This window comes from Nicotiana tomentosiformis, chromosome 7, assembly GCF_000390325.3.
Source record: "Nicotiana tomentosiformis chromosome 7, ASM39032v3, whole genome shotgun sequence".
Taxonomy (NCBI): domain Eukaryota; kingdom Viridiplantae; phylum Streptophyta; class Magnoliopsida; order Solanales; family Solanaceae; genus Nicotiana; species Nicotiana tomentosiformis.
In genome coordinates, this window is record NC_090818.1 from 12,643,528 (window position 1) to 12,660,857 (window position 17,330).

At 38.2% G+C, this 17,330-nt stretch overlaps 1 protein-coding gene across 1 annotated transcript; it reads right to left on the reverse strand.

Annotated features, from left to right (window-relative positions):
• Positions 1-14,358: 14,358 nt before the first annotated feature.
• Positions 14,359-16,238, reverse strand: LOC104112548 (peroxidase 3-like). Its single transcript, XM_018776501.3, has 4 exons — positions 15,964-16,238; positions 15,480-15,677; positions 15,099-15,261; positions 14,359-14,988 (listed from the first exon to the last, which is right to left on the reverse strand). Exons 1-4 carry the CDS (start codon positions 16,177-16,179, stop codon positions 14,564-14,566), a joined length of 1,002 nt encoding a protein of 333 aa, XP_018632017.1. The 5' UTR covers positions 16,180-16,238; the 3' UTR covers positions 14,359-14,563.
• Positions 16,239-17,330: the final 1,092 nt, after the last annotated feature.

A 17,330-nucleotide genomic window follows, 5' to 3' on the forward strand; every position in this document is an offset into this window, starting at 1 on the left:
CGAGAAGAATTATCCGGTACATGATTTGGAGATAGCTGTGATTGTTCACGCTCTTAAGATTTGGAGGCATTATCTTTATGGGGTGTCTTGTGAAGTTTACACTGATCATCGCAGTTTGCAGCATTTGTTCAAGCAGAGGGACCTAAATTTAAGGCAGCGCAGATGGCTGGAATTACTGAAAGATTATGATATTACTATCCTATATCATCCGGGCAAAGCAAATGTGGTTGCAGACGCCTTGAGTAGAAAGGCGGAGAGCATGGCTAGTTTGGCTTTCATTTCAGCAAAGGGGAGGCCATTAGCTTTGGATATTCAATCCTTGGCTAACAGACTTGTGAGGTTGGATATTTCAGAGCCCATACGAGTTCTTGCATGTGTTGTAGCTCAGTCTTCACTATTTGAGCAGATCAAGGCTCGCCAATATGATGATCCACACTTAATGGTTCTTCGAGAAACGGTACTACGGGGTGGTGCCAAGGAAGTTACTATTGGAGCGGATGGTATTCTGCGACTCCAGGATCGTCTATATGTTCCTAACGTGGATGGACTGAGGAAAAATATCCTAGAGGAGGAACACAGTTCTCGGTAATCTATTCATCCAGGTGCTACGAAGATGTATCGTGACCTGAGGCAGCATTATTGGTGGCGACGAATGAAAAAAAACATAATGGAGTATGTAGCTAGGTGTCTAAATTGCCAGCAAGTTAAATAAGAGCACCATAGGCCAGGTGGCCTACTTCAGCAGATGACTATACCAGAGTGGAAATGGGAACACATCACTATGGACTTTGTAGTTGGGTTGCCGCGGACCTTGCGGAAGTTTGATGCAGTTTGGGTCATTGTTGACATGTTGACCAAGTCGGCACACTTCATTCCGGTTGTGACTACGTATACTTCAGAGAGGTTAGCCCAGATTTATATTCAGGAGATAGTTCGGTTGCACGGCGTGCCAATTTCCATCATATCAGATAGAGGCCCTCAGTTTACTTCACATTTTTGGAGAGGAGTACAGAGTGAGTTGGGGACCCGGGTAGAGCTCAGCACAGCCTTTCATTCGCAGACCGACGGGAAGTCAGAGCAGACAATTCAGATTTTGGAGGATATGCTCAGGGCATGTGTAATTAATTTTGGAGGTCAGTGGGATCGTTTCTTGACTTTGGCCGAGTTTTCTTATAATAACAGTTACCAATCCAGCATCGAGATGGCTCCATTTGAGGCTTTATATGGTCGGCGATGTCATTCGCCCATTGGATGGTTTGATCTCGGTGAGGCCAACTTATATGGTACTGATTTGGTAAAGGATGCCTTGGAAAAGGTAAAGTTGATTCAGGAGCGACTTCGTACAGCACAATCCAGACATAAGAGTTACGCGGATCAGAAAGCGCGTGATTTATCATTTATGGTAGGTGAAAAAGTTCTCTTGAAAGTTTCGTCGATGAAGGGAATCATGAGATTTGGGAAAAGGGGGAAATTGAGCCTAAGGTTTATAGGCCCATTTGAGGTGTTGAGATGGGTTGGGGAGGTTGCTTATGAGCTTGCATTTCCTCCCAATCTATCAGGAGTTCATCCAATTTTCCATGTATCTATGCTCCGGAAGTATCATGCCGACCTATCACATGTGTTGGACTTCAGCACAGTTCGGCTAGATAAGAGTTTGGGTTATGAAGAGGAGCCAGTTGCCATTGTTGATAAAAAGGTTCACCAGTTGAGGTCCAAGAGGATCTCTGCAGTAAAAGTCCAGTGGAGGGGCCAACCAATCGAGGAAGCGACTTGGGAGGCCAAGGAGGACATGCGGAGCAAATATCCACACTTATTTAGCACTCCAAATATTATTCTAAACCCGTTCGAGGATGAACGTTTGTTTAAGAGGTGGAGAATGTAATGACCCAACCGGTCATTTTAACTTTTAGAATCCCGTTCCCTAAAATAAAACTCCTCGTATGTACTTTTAATAATTTATGACTTGCGGGGATGGTTGGTTCGGGACTTGGAAGTGTTCGGGTTGAAATCGGATCACTTGGTTCCTTAAGTTGGCCTTAAAGTGCTAAGTTTGACTTCGGTCAACATTTTGAGAAAACGACCCTGGAATCGGGATTTGACGATTCCAATAGCTCCGTATGGTGATTTTGGACTTAGGAGCGTATTCAGAATTTTATTTGGAAATCCGTAGTTAAATTAGGCTTGAAATGGCTAAAACAAGAATTTAAGTTTGGAAATTTGACCGGGGAGTTGACTTTTTGATATCGGGCTCAGAATCCAGTTCTGAAAATTTTCATAGCTCTGTTATGTCATTTATGACTTGTGTGCAAAATTTGAGGTCAATCGAACTTGATTTGATAGGTTTAAGAACCGAATGTAGAAGTTGGAAATCTTAAGTTTCATTAAGCTTGAATTGGAGGATGATTTGTGGTTTTAGCGTTGTTTGGTGTGATTTGAGGGTTCGACTAAGTATGGATGATATTTTGGGACTTGTTGGTATATTTGGTTGAGGTCCCGAGGGGCTCGGGTGAGTTTCGGACGGCTAACGGAACATTTTTGACTTTTGGGAGATTGTTGATAGCTGCTGGAATTTTCTTCTGATTTTCTTATACGCGATCGCATAAGTTGGTATGCGCGCGATTGCGTGAGATAGTTTGCAATCGCGTAGGCTTGTTTGAGGCAGTGATATTTTTGTTCTTCGCGATCGCGTGAATAGGGCTACGATCGCATAGGTGTGGGAATTTGGTATTCGCGGCCGCGTGGAGGAGGTCGCGTTCGCATAGAGTAAGTGGAGCAGCAGGGAAGGCATGGGCCTATAGGTTTGAACTTCGCGATCGCATGTGATAGTTTGCGATCGCGTAGGGTTATTTTTTGGGCAGTGAAATTTGTGCTACGCGATCGCGTGAGGAAGTTCGCGATCGCGTCCCATTTTCCATTTTTATCGATTTGGAGGGCGGATTGAGGCGATTTTTGAGAGATTTTCAGAGAAAACAACGGGGTAAGTGTTCGTAACTCAATATTGGTTAAATTACCCGAATCCATCATTGTTTTTATCATTTAATTGGTGAATTAAGTTGGAAAAGTTTGAAAACCCTCTTGGATAGATTTGAGGATTTGAGGCCGAATTATTTTCGGAATTTAGTAATTTTGGTATGGGTAGACTCGTTGTTGAGTGGGCGTTCATATTTTGTAACTTTCGTCGGATTCCGAGACGTGGTCCCCACGGACGATTTTTAAATTAATTTCGGACTTTTATTGAAAAATATAGTATTTTCTTAGATAATTGATTCCTATAATTTTTAATGATTGTATCGAATTATTTTGGCTAGATTCGAACCAGACAGAGTTGGATAATCGTGGAAAAGGCCTTCTAGTGGACTAAATTGGAGCAAATTGAGGTAAGTCTCGTGTCTAATCTTGTGAGGAGGAAATTAACTCATAGATGATTAAATTAATAATTATTGCTAATTGTGGGGGCTACGTACGCACGAGGTGACGAGAGTCCATGCGTAGCTATTATTAATGCTAAAGTCCAGGCAGTTTAGGACTCAAAGCATGAATTACTTGTGCAAGTTGTATTCCTTACTTAATTAAAATTATTTGATATATATATATATATATATATATATATATATATATATATATATATATATATATATATATATATATATATATATATATATTGTGAATTGTTAGGTAAAAATATAAAAGATAAAAATCTCATATGCTTAATTTTCTGTTTAAATTAATTAATTATTAAAAAAAATTATTAATTCCTCTCGAATTGATCTTATAATAAATATACTCTCCTTCCGAAGGTACATAAGAAAACGTCATCCTTTCTTGTGGAACGGGTCGAACGGCTCGGCAGGATAGATGCATCTATGGATTGCGCCGCACGTCCCTCGGCAGTGTACACGACACTCTGGATCGGGTCGTACGACCTCGGCAGAAATCATGCCTAATAATAATAATTACACGATACTTTAATAGTTTATTGCAGCTTGTGAAGCTAATTGATAAATTGAAAATCTTTGAAATTTAAAGAATTAATTATCTCTGCGTGTTAAGGATATTATTGTTATTCCTGTAAATGAGGCTAATTGATAAATTGAAAATTTATTGGAATTAAAGGAATTTAATTAATATATTGAGAATTGTTGCATTTGAAGAAATTTAATTATTTCTGCTGGTTAAAGACAATCATTGTAAATTCTATAAATCATGTTGATCTAGATATTGCTATTTTTATTTTATTTATTATTATTGACTCTTAGTGAGTGTCAAAGTCGGTCATCTCGTCTCTACCGCTTTGAGATTAGGCTTGATACTTACTGGGTACACGTTGTTTACGTACTCATGCTACACTTGCTGCACTTTTTATGCAGGATCTGAGGCAGGTACTAGTGGAGAACCTATCATCGTACATCCACGTTATCCAGAGGCGTAGTGGTGAGCTGCCTTGCTGAGCCATTCTGTAGCTACCAGTGCCTCTCCTTGTATTTTCATTCTGTCTATTTTTATTTCAGACAGTATTTGGGGTTTTGTATGCTCATACACTTGTGACACCAGATCTTGGCACATACATTGGTAGAATTTGAAATTGTATTATTTTCTTGGATTTAAGTAATCAGTATTTTTTTATTTCTTTAATATTGCTAGAAAAATAATAAAATTACTTTCAAAATTATTCTGAAAATAATTGATATATGTTTAATTTATTTGTTGGCTTGCCTAGCTGTAGTGTTGGGCGCCATCATGACCTATAGGTGAAATTGGGTCGTGACAGCAAACCTACCACAACAGGGGTCATCCTTACAGGCACACCCAGATGGGTCGTCCAGTTCACCGTGGTGCATCATCCAGCCATGATTCATACAGTTCTCTTTTGGGTCAGTCATCTCTCAATGCCCTTTCAGCCTAGAGTACGCCCCATGCTCATTTAGTTCAGGGATCATCTATACCAGGTTCTTCTGGTAGTTATTCTGGTTCTCGATGTCCGCCTTAGAACTTGCCACTATTTTTCGAGAGGGATTGGTATGAGTGTGGAGAGCTGGGTCATGTGAGGAAATATTATCCCCGCCTTATGCGAGGTCCAGTTCAGTAGAGGAGTCAGGCTACGACTTCTGCACCAATTGTTCCACCACCCACCCACCCATCTCGGGGTGGGGCTTAGTCAGCTAGGGGTCGCCCAAGAGGGGGAGGCCGATCACGTGGTGGTCAGGCTCGATTCTATGCTTTTTCTGCCAGGCCAGATGTCATTGCTTCAGATGCAGTGATCAAAGGTATTGTCTCAGTGTGCCACAGGGAAGCTTCTATATTATTTGACCTTGGTTCTACATATTCGTATGTTTCATCAAATTTTGTTCATTATATGGATATTCCCCGTGAGTCCTTAGTTTCACCTGTTCGTGTATCTATGTCGGTGGGCGATACTATTATTGTGGACCGTGTGTATCGATTGTGTGTGGTAACTATTGGGGTACTGGAGACTAGAGTTGATCTTTTATTGCTTAGTATGGTTGATTTCAATGTAATTCTGGGTGTGGATTGGTTGTCTCCATGTCATGCGATTCTGGACTGTCACGTAAAAACTGTGACGTTGGCAATGTCGGGGTTGCCGAAAGTCGAATAAAGAGGTTCTCTAGATTATGTTCCCAACAGGGTAATTTCTTATTTGAAATCTCAACGTATGATTGGGAAGGGGTGTTTGTCGTATTTGGCCTTCGTGAGAGATGTTGATGCAGATACCCCTACTATCGATTCTGTACCGGTAGTGCAAGACTTTCCGGATGTATTTCCTACAGACATGCCAGGGATGCCACCCGACAGGGATATTGATTTCGATATTGACTTGGTGCCGAGCACTCAGCCCATTTCTATTCCTCCGTATCGTATGGCACCAGCTGAGTTGAAAGAATTGAAAGAGCAACTTCAGGAACTCCTTGGTAAGGGGTTTATTAGGCCTAGTGTGTCACATTGGGGTGTACCGGTTTTGTTTGTGTAAAAGAAAGATGGTACTATGCGGATGTGCATCGATTATAGACAGCTGAACAAAGTTACAATCAAGAATAAATATCCTTTGTCGCGTATTGAGGATTTATTTGACCAGCTCCAGGGAGCGAGGTTATTCTCCAAGATTGATTTGAGATCTGGGTATCACCAATTGAAAATTCGGGATTTAGATATTCTAAAGATGGCATTCAGGACTCGTTATGGTCACTATGCATTTCTCGTGATGTCTTTTGGGCTGACCAACGCCCCAGCAGCATTTATGCACTTGATGAATAGTGTATTCCAACCGTATCTTAATTTACTTATCGTAGTATTTATTGATGATATCCTGGTGTACTCACGTAGCCAGGAGGAACATGCACAATATTTGAGTATTGTACTACAGAGGCTGAGGGAAGAGAAACTTTATGCCAAATTCTCTAAGTGTGAGTTCTGGCTTAGTTCGGTGGCATTATTGGGACACATAGTGTCCAGTGAAGGGATTAAGGTGGATCCGAAGAAAATAGAGGCAGTTCAGAGTTGGCACAGGCCATCTTCAGCTACTGAGATTCGGAGTTTTCTTAGCTTGGCCGGTTATTATCATCGCTTTGTGGAGGGTTTCTCGTCTATTGTATTGCCTTTGACTAAATTAACCAGAAAAGTGCTCCATTCAGGTGGTCGGATGAGTGTGAAGAGAGATTTCAGAAGCTCAAGACTGCCTTGACCACAGCTCCACTTCTAGTCCTACCTTCAACTACAGGTTCTTATACAGTGTATTGTGATGTTTCTCGGATTGGTATTGGGTGTATATTAATGCAAGAGGGTAGAGTGATTGCTTATGCTTCGCGCCAGTTGAAGCCACATGAAAAGAACTACCCAATCCATGAATTAGAATTGGCAGCCATCGTTCATGCATTGAAGATTTGGAGACACTATCTCTATGGTGTGTCTTGTGAGGTATTTACAGATCATCGGAGTCTTCAGCACTTATTCAAATAGAAGGATCTAAATTTGAGATAGCAGAGATGGTTTGAGCTGCTAAAGGACTATGATATCACTATTCGGTATCATCCCGGGAAGGCCAATGTGGTGGCCGATGCCTTGAGTAGGAAGGCGGTGGGTATGTGTAGCCTTGCATTCATTCCTTTTGGTGAAAGGCCTTTTACAGTTGATGTTTAGACCTTGACTAATCAGTTCATGAGGTTAGATGTTTCATAGCCCAGTCGGGTTCTAGGTTATGTGGTTTCTCGGTCTTTCTTATATGACCGCATCAAAGAGCGCCAATATGACGATCCCCGTTTGCTTGTCCTGAAGGACATAGTTTAGCACGGTGATTCCAAAGATGTTACTATTGGGAATGATAGGGTATTGAGGATGCAGGGTCGAATTTGTGTGCCAAATGTAGATGGGCTGCGTGAATTGATTCTTGAAGAAGCCCACATACGCGGTATTCCATTCATCCGGGCACCGCAAAGATGTATCAGGACTTGGCGTATTACCATGGACTTCGTAGTCAGGCTCCCATGAAATTTGAGGAAGTTTGATGTTGTTTGGGTGATTGTGGATCGGTTGACCAAGTCTACACATTTTATTCCAGTTAGTACTGCTTATTCTTCGGAGCGATTGGCTGAAATTTATATCTGCGAGATTGTTCGCCTATAAGGTGTGCCATTGTCTATCATTTCAGATCAGGGCACGCTATTTACATCACAGTTTTGGAGAGTAGTGCAGTGAGAATTAGGTACGCAGGTTCAGTTGAGTACCGCATTTCACCCTCAGACAGATGGACAGTCCGAGCACACTATTCAGATATTGGAATATATGCTACGAGCTTGTGTTATAGATTTTGGAGGTTCTTGGGATCAGTTTCTGCCACTTGCAGTGTTTGATTACAATAACAGCTACCAATCGAGCATCCAGATGGCTCCGTACGAGGCTTTATATGGGAGACGATGTCGGTCTTCTGTGGGTTGGTTTGAGCCGGGTGAGGCTAGGCTATTGGGTACTGACTTGGTTCGGGATGCTTTGGAGAAGGTTAAATTGATTCAGGATCGACTTCGCACGGTGCAGTCTAGACAGAAGAGTTATGCTGACCGGAAGGTTCGTGATGTTGCTTACATGGTAGGAGAGAAGGTACTACTCTGAGTTTCGCCTATGAAGGGTGTTATGAGGTTTGGAAAGAATGGCAAGTCGAGTCCTAGGTATATTGGACCTTTTGAAATACTTAAGAAGATTGGAGAGGTGGCTTATGAACTGGCATTGATGCCTAATCTATCGGGTGTTCATCCAGTGTTTCGTGTATCAATGCTCCGGAAGTATGTCGGAGATCCGTCTCATGTTTTGGATTTCAACACAGTGCAATTGGATGGTAATTTGACTTATGATGTGGAACTGGTGGCCATTTTACACAGGCAGGTTCGAAAGTTGAGATCAAAGAATATAGCTTCAGTGAAAGTATAGTGGAGAGGCTAGCCAGTCGTAGAAGCTACTTGGGAGACTGAGCGGTAGATGTGGAGCAAATATCCACACCTATTTGAGACTCCAAGTGTAATTCTAAACACGTTCGAGGACTAACGTTTGTTTAAGAGGGGGAGAATGTAACGACCCGGCCAGTCATTTTGAGTATTACAACCTCGTTCCCCCATTTACCGCTCAATTTATGCTTTACAATGGTTATGTGACCGAGGAAATTGGTTCAGGTCCGATGAGGTTTTGGAATGAATTGGAACACTTAGTTCCAAGGTTTAAAGCTTAAGTTAAAATGGTGACCGGATGTCGACTTATGGGTAAATGACCCCGGAATAGAGTTTTGATGATTCCAATAGCTCCGTATGGGGATTTTGGACTTAGGAGCGTATCCGAAAAATTATTTGGAAGCCCGTAGCAAAATTAGGCTTAAAATGGCTAAAATAGAAATTTAAGTTTGGAAGTTTGACCGGAGAGTTGACTTTTTGGTATCGGAGTCGGAATCCAGGTCTGAAGATTTTTATAGCTCCTTTATGTCATTTATGACTTGTGTGCAAAATTTGAGGTCAATCGGAATTGAATTGATAGGTTTCGGCATCGAATGTAGAAGTTGGAATTCGTTAGTTCTCGTAAAGCTTGAATTGGGTGTGATTTGTGATTTTAGCTTTGTTTGATATGATTTGAGGTTTCAACTAAGTTCGTATGATGTTTTAGGACTTGTTGGTGTATTTGGTTGAGGTTCTGGGGGCCTCGGGTGAGTTTGGGATGGTTAACGGATCGAAATGTTCACTTAAACAGCTGCTGGAATTTTCTGATGCTTGTATCTGGTTTCCTTCATCGCGTTCGTGAGAGGAGTCTCACGTTCGCGAAGAGGTACTGAGGGGCTGGCAATATTTTCTTTTCGCGTTCGCGAAGAGAAGACGCGTTAGCGAAGGGTTGGCAGGATGTGCATCGCGAACGTGAGAAGGGTGACGCGTTTGCGAAGAAGGTTTGGTAGCAGTGAAACATTAAAGCTTTGTGTTCGCGAAGGGTAGCTCGCGTTTGCGATGGCCAAGCTTGGTAAAGCATCGCGTTCGCAAGGCTGCCTTCACGTTCGCGAAGAAGAAATTCGGGCAACACAAAAATATGCTTCGCGAACGCGAGGGAGCTATCGGTGAAGAACAAACGCCTGGACAGAAACTTTAAGTACAAATTGGAGCTCGGGAAAAGGCGATGTTCGGGAGATTTTCAAGAAAAACAACGGAGTAAGTGTTCTTAACTCAATATTGGTTAAATTATCCGAATTCATGGTTGTTTTTAACATTTAATTGGTGAATTAAGTTGGAAAATTTAATAAACCCTCTTGGTTTAATTTGAAGATTTGAGGGCTGAGTTGATGTCGGAATTTGGTAAAATTTATATGGTTGGACTCGTGGTTGAATGGGCGTTCATATTTTGTAACTTTTATCAGGTTCCGAGATATGGGCCCCACGGGCGATATTTTAGTTAAAATTCGGATTTTGTTGGAAAATTAGTATTTTCATATGGAACTAATTCCAATAATTGGTATTGACTAAATCGAATTAATTATGACTAGATTCGAGGCATTCGGAGGCCAATTCGCGAGGCAAGGGTATAGCGGAGTAAAGAATTACATGGTTTGAGGTAAGTAACACTTCTAAACTTGGTTCTGAGGGTATGAATCTCCGAATTTGGTGTTATATAAATTATTTGGAGGTGACGCACACGATAGTTGACGAGCGTGTAGACGTGCACCATAGAAATTGTGACTTGAATAAATTCTGTGAAGTTGTAAAATTAAAGAATCATATTATTATCCGAACATTTTTCACGTGTTAGGAGAATTGAGCTAAGACTCGTATTAAAGATCATGATTGGGCTACGTGCCAATATTTTGGGACCCACAGGATCGTGTTGCTATTGAATTTAATTATTTTAAAAATGTATATTTCATACTCAGTCATGTTCATCCATTGTGAGTATATTTATGGGATCGGGGTTGCCTGCCTGCAGCAGGCCATATTGGCTTTATATATATTATTATTATATGAAACGGGGTTGACCGCCAGCAGCAGGCCTTATAGGCTTTATTATTATACGGATCGGGATTGTCTGCCTGCAGTAGGCCATATCGGCTTTATATCACGCTTGGGCTGAAGGAGCTCCTCCGGAGTCTGTACACACCCCCAGAGAGCGTAGATGACTATATATTCGGGATGGACTTCCCAGGGCATGGACTTGCCTTATTAATTTATATTGTGATGAACTTCTCTGGACATGGATCTTGTCCGTATCATTTACATATAGGGATAAATTACCCCACGGCTGGATTGGCCTTATACGGCACTGAGTAACTGACTGTCTGTCGATCGATATATATATATATATATATATATATATATAGGATGGAATATCCCTGGGATGGATTGGCTATAAACAGTACCGAGTGACCGAATGATTAGAGACTAGTAGTACATGAGGTCCACTGAGATGTCATATTCCTCATATCATACAGTATTGATCTATTTTTCTTGTACTGAGTTTAACAGTTGAACTTGAAAACATGCCTACATTTATGTACCATTATTTATATATATTGGACTGTACCTGCAGAGCTCGTCACTACTTTCAGCCTAGAGGTTAGTCTTGTTACTTATTGAGTTGGTTGTACTCATACTACACTCTGCACCTCGTATGCAGATCCAGGTGCTTTCTGACACGGCGACTGTTAGATCTCAAAGTGCTATCAATTGTAGACTATTAAGGTAGTTGTCTGGTGTCCGCTGACCTTGACTCTCTTTCCTTCAGTTATTGTACTGTTCTATACTTTCAGATAGTGCTTTATCAGCCAGACTTTGTATTCATATTAGATGCTCATGTACTCAGTGACACCGGGTTTTGGGAGTATTTATATATGTATTTGTGCGATTTCTTCCGCTGAATTTAAATTTTATGTTTTCAAATTTAGGAGATATGGTGGTTTATTGAGATTTTCGGCTTGCCTAGTATTGAGATAGGCGCTATCACGATAGGTGAGATTTTGGGTCATGACAATACTCATAGCTACAGTCCGAATTGATCAGCACGCCATTAACAAGGAAATTAATAAATTTACTCTCACTTACCCACTCACCACTGTGTTGAAGTATAATTGGAATCAAAATTGAAAAAGTAGTTCCAACATTCACAATCTCCATAGACATTAGTTGAGTTTGTCAATTTTGTATCAATTTCACAATTTAAGAACGAAATCTCAACTCTATTAAACTGATTGTATGCCGCAATTGTGCAAAAACTTTAAATTTCAGCGCGAATTTTTTGGAGCTCTGCTCTGCGTTTACTCTTCAGAAACTCTAGAATTTATTTGACAATGTGAATAATTGGGCGACTTTTATACTGCTTGGGGGTTGAAGATTCCATACTGAAGGCGGGAATTTAGGATACAAAATCGTTTAGGAGTGATTTCCTTTTGGTTTGCGTTGAGCGTATGGTTTCAGGTTTTTCAGTTGCTAGCCTTTATTATTATTTTTAGGCTATGACATGTATGGAGTTATTTTGTGGCTATCAGGTGATATAAGTTTGGCCCCAGTGGCTACAAATGAACTTTGCTCATAATGGGAAAAAAACATATTTAGCCAATATTTAAGAAAATTTTACAGAGTCCTAGCACTAATAAGTAATTAACAAATATGGCACCTAATTAATTACATTTCTAACACAACCCTATAATGCTAAAACAATCATTCCCACAACATTCTCTCCCTCAATTAATGCATTACCTGCTCTCATTAACTGCTTTTAACTCTAATTGTTATACTTATAATATATTAACTTTAATAATATATTGTGTTGTATAATTAGTGAATACATGATGAATAGTAATATTATATATGAATATATATTACATTACTAGACCGAAAAATATTGCAACAATCTCTATTTTTGTTGGAAACTAATTCATATATATGTATGGTAATATCTTTTCCTATTTTTGTTGGAAACTAATTCATTCCATAACGGATTTTATACTTTCCATATATGGATCTTTTTACTAGAAAAAAGAGTACTAGTACCTTTTTATACAACATAAACTCTAGCGAAAGTATACATCTTTATATTTTAAAAAAATAAAATACATATGTTTCATGAAAAAAGTAATTGTATATTTGAGGTATATATACATTATAAATAATGTAATTTTATATAATTATTATACCAGGGAGTACTTTCTTATTAAAAAGATCAAAGGTATATTATTACATTAGTATTTCTTGAAATATCATTATACTAGTTATATATATGTTATACCTTAATACCATTATCATACATTGTATTTCTCTAAAAAAAATATTTTACGAGATATATATAATATTATAACTCAATAAAATTATACCATGTATATTAATACATTAGTATACAAAGAAAGCTGCTATATACACCTTATATTCAGTGAATTATTTTCTATCAACAATCTTAATGAGTTTCACCTTATTCTTTGCCATGTAATTTGCAGTTTACGATAAGAAGGGAAGAGGAAAGAGTTTTGGGTAAGATTTTGCCTTCGTTGATGAGAGAAGGAACGAAAAGAGTGAGATTTTGTGGTGATGGAGATATTAGTGGAGAAATAATCACTTGAAAATTTGGTGGAATATGGAAGACTTTTAATCTCTAATACATCATCCCTTGAATCATGGGTCAGTTTTAAAAAATAAAGACGGATGGTAATGTATCAATTTTGAGATATGCTATATATGTAAATGAATGTGCTACATATGAAATAAAACAAAAGTAATATTGTTTATATAAATATTTGCTTACTAATGGCTAAAAATCTCATAAACGAAACCATCAAATTGATAGGCCCAAAAAACAGAACATAACATGAGTTAAAGAAAATTAAGGATGGATTCGTTCATTTCCTCGTATTTGATCATGCGGTTTTTTTCTTAATTTTTTTGCGAAAACAGCACAAACAAACTAGAGTTATGGGGTAATGTTGGGCAATTTCTCACATATAATCCTACTAAAATAACACCAATATTGGGACAGGGAGGAAAATTATTTTTTTCCCTTTATTATTTTATTTTGGTTAACTAAAAAGGGAAAAAAAAATATTTGAATTTTCTTTCTCATTAATACACTAGTAAAGGATGGCCCATGCCGAGCATGGGTCCAACCACTATATTGCATGTTGAGTTTATTTTTCTAAATCTTTACATAAATAGTCGATTGGATTTACAATTTACTTTTTTTAGCCAGTATAAATAAATTATACAGTTGGTTATTTTTAGTTTAATCGGTTGGGTGGACGCATAGAATAAAATGTTGAAGTTTTAAATAGCAAAAGATTAGATAATAATAATCAAGTATTAAAAAAATTCAATGTTACACAAAATAATATTAAAAATATTCAATAGCTGAAAAAATGCACAGGTCTTTCTTACTCATTCTCATTTTTATCGTATTTTGGACTTTCAGTTTCATTTGTTACTTTCCATTATAACTCTTTTTTTTCCTTCTACTTAAGTATATTTACAAGCTGGAATGCATGGTTGTGGTACTTTTGGTAATTGGAGGAGCAAATAGTAGAATTAAATAATTTCTATACCAAGTGGTTAGTTGCAATAGAAAAAACCTGCCTTAGCTGATTAGCCCATATCACCAATCAAGAAGTGAATAAATTAATAATGCTAACACTAACAAGCAAAAACGCCATAGCTGATAGTCCCAATCAACAAGCAAGAAGTGTATAGATTAATGACTAGGTAAATTTTAAACATGTCAAGTGAAAGTAATGGAAGATGAGAATGTAGCTAATTCTATTTGTATGCCCCATGCCTGGAAATTATTCAGCATGATCAATGAGAAGATGGCTGACTTTACTCCGGAGCTAAAAATGAACTGACCTTTTCAAGCCCGTGAAAAATATATTTTTTCCAATTTCTAACTTCTATAAAAAGCGGCTCTTGAAATCTTAGTTTTATTTCAAGAAAACCATCAATATACAAGAATAAATTGGAAAAGTACATCAGAAAACATGATACACGCAATGCTTCCTAATCTCACCAAGGTTACACACAAATACAAACACAACAATATTGGAAATTGGGAACAAACACAAAGACTACACTTCACTATTCACAAATGCACATTGCTTCCTAATTTCACCAGCAGAGCCAGTCTTGACCTCAATACTGCCCATTTTCTCCATAGCCTTAGCGAATTCAGCGTTGAACTGTTTGAGCGATCCTTGTACTAGCTTGTTGATGTATGACTTTGTTGTCGCACTTGTTGTCAAGGCTGCATCTGATTGGAATAGCCCTTTTCTCTTTAGTAAAAGCTTAAAGTAGCTAAGATCAAAGGTGCTTGAACTGCCAGGATCCATTTCAACAATTGTGGTATTGTCATTGATTGATTTGCATTTCTTCGCCTTAAGATTAGCTGCATAGTCGCTGTCTAGAGACGGATCTTGTGTGCCCAAAACTCCGGTAAAATTGTATAAACGTGTTGAAAATGACGAGCAATGAGAAACTCCAATAGTATGTGCACCTAATAACAAATTGGTCATAGTAATAATGATTCTTGTTAAGAAAGACTTATTAAATATATGGAAAAACTTAATATAGAAGAAGTAGAAATATGAACTAATTTAAACTTACCAGACAATAGGACCAAATCTTTTAGGTCAAGACCTTTGCTAGCAAAAGATGTCTTTAAACTGGAAAAGTTACTAGTTGGAGGAGGGATGTTTGCCAAAGCTTCGGACGCGTTTGATATTCTTCCATCTCTTCTACCAGTTGGAACATTCCAGTAAGGACCTCCCTGTCAAGCAAAGATATAAAGGGAGGCGATGAGATTAAGAACATATGTCATCTAATTTAGCCCTTACATACTTACTAGAACTAGTTACTTCGGATTTTTATTAGTGGATTGAAGTATAACTTCAGCTCTATTTATTGGTCTGAGAAAGATACTACATAAGCAAATATGGTCTGACAAGTTGGAACCAATTAACAAGTTGGTTCTAGTTTTGTACTTACTGTGACCACAACAGAGTCTCTAGAAACTAATGCAACAATATCTGCACAAGAGACAACTCCAGGGCATTCAGCTTCAACTATTTTCTTCACATCATCAATGAATGAGAAGCCTCTCAGTGTTTGATTAGGGATAGCCACTTTTTCAGTCTGGTTTTTCGTGCTTGAAGTGAAATTCAGGAGCACAGATCCATCACAACCCTGTAAAATCCCAAATGAAAGATTAAAAAAATAACTACACTACTTCAAAAATGGTAGTGAAGGGGAGCCTTGACGCAACTGATAAAGTTGTTATCACGTGACCAGGAGGTAACAGGTTCGAGCCGTGGAAACAGCCTCTTGCAGAAATGCAGGGTAAGGCCGCTGTGGTTAGTCCCTTCCCCGGACTAGCGCATAGCGAGAGCTTAGTACACCGGGCTGGCTGCCCTTCAAGAATGGCAGTAACTGTTGAGTGAATATAAAGCTTGCATATATGTGAAAAACTTACCCTGACAAAACAATCGTGGAACTGCAGTCTGAGCAAGGCAGCTGCAAGAGATGGAGCATTTGGGATGTGCTTTTGGACATAATCTTGAATTATCTTCTCTGCTTTTGGACAGCTCTTCGCATAAAAGTTGAGCTGTAACTGAGCATGGCTAGAAGTCACTATTCCTAGTAGAATACAGAACAGTAGAAAATTACCCAAATAGCCAAAGTTAGCCATTTTAATTATAAGTTTTTTTGCAACTTTGAATTGAAAGATGTCTCTCTTTCTTTCTTCGAGTTGCTACACACACATCTAATACAATTGGATCAGAGAGAATTTATAGGCACATTCCTTTAGCTAACTTGCGTTAGTTTGTCATTTTCCATCTTTTTTAGTAGTACACAGAAAAAAATTGATTCGTTATAGACTCTCTCTTTCATTTAGTTAGATTCAAATGTCATGATCACACTCACAGAGCCAGGATTTCAAGTTTATGAATTTCTTTTTACGTTATTGGATTCTAAATTAATAATTTATTTATATTCAATGATTTTTTTAAGATAAATACATTATTTGAATCAAAGTTATTAGGTTCAACCGAACCGTAGTGGACACTCTGATTCTACCCCTAATCATACCAACCAAACTCTCACATATATGTTACAGCCACCTTCATAATGGTGCATGGGAGTCCCAAGTTCTTATGATAATGAGTAGTAATACCTGCTACAATAGTTGACATTTATACAAGTTGATACCTATTCATATTCTTGTTAATTTAATAGAGGGAAAGGTGGCTTGTTTCTTGTTTTTTCTCGGTATTAAGAGATAGTATAAGGTAGTATTTGGTATTAGTACCCCAATGTGGGGATTAAAATTTGTAATATTAGTTCTAAGTCAAAATATAGAAAAAGTTTGGATTTTTGTATAAAAAGTTGGAGCCCGGCAGTATTAAAGCTAACAACTTCACCAGAAACCACCAACCTCATATTAATGTACTTTCTTAGTTTCTTTGTGACTATCTTTAAATCTGTAGAGAATCAAATTAAAGTCCACTAGTTTCTTTGTGACAAGAAGATCGGGTGTTTATATCAAACTATCTTAATTTACTAATAAATTAAATTAAGGTGAGTATGTGTATTAGTTAACTAGTATGATTTAGTGATAATTATGTTTGTGAAGACACGTGTTATGTATTTATTGAATTTATGTATTAATTGGATTGATATAAACATCCGATATTGATAAGTTTTTATTGATACAATTTTAGAGGTCAGTACAGTTGACACTAATGGTTACACAATCTAAAGGAAGAAACAAATAAAATCATCAATCAAAAACAGAACATAATATGAGTTTAAGAAAATTAAGGAGGGAATATCTTGAAT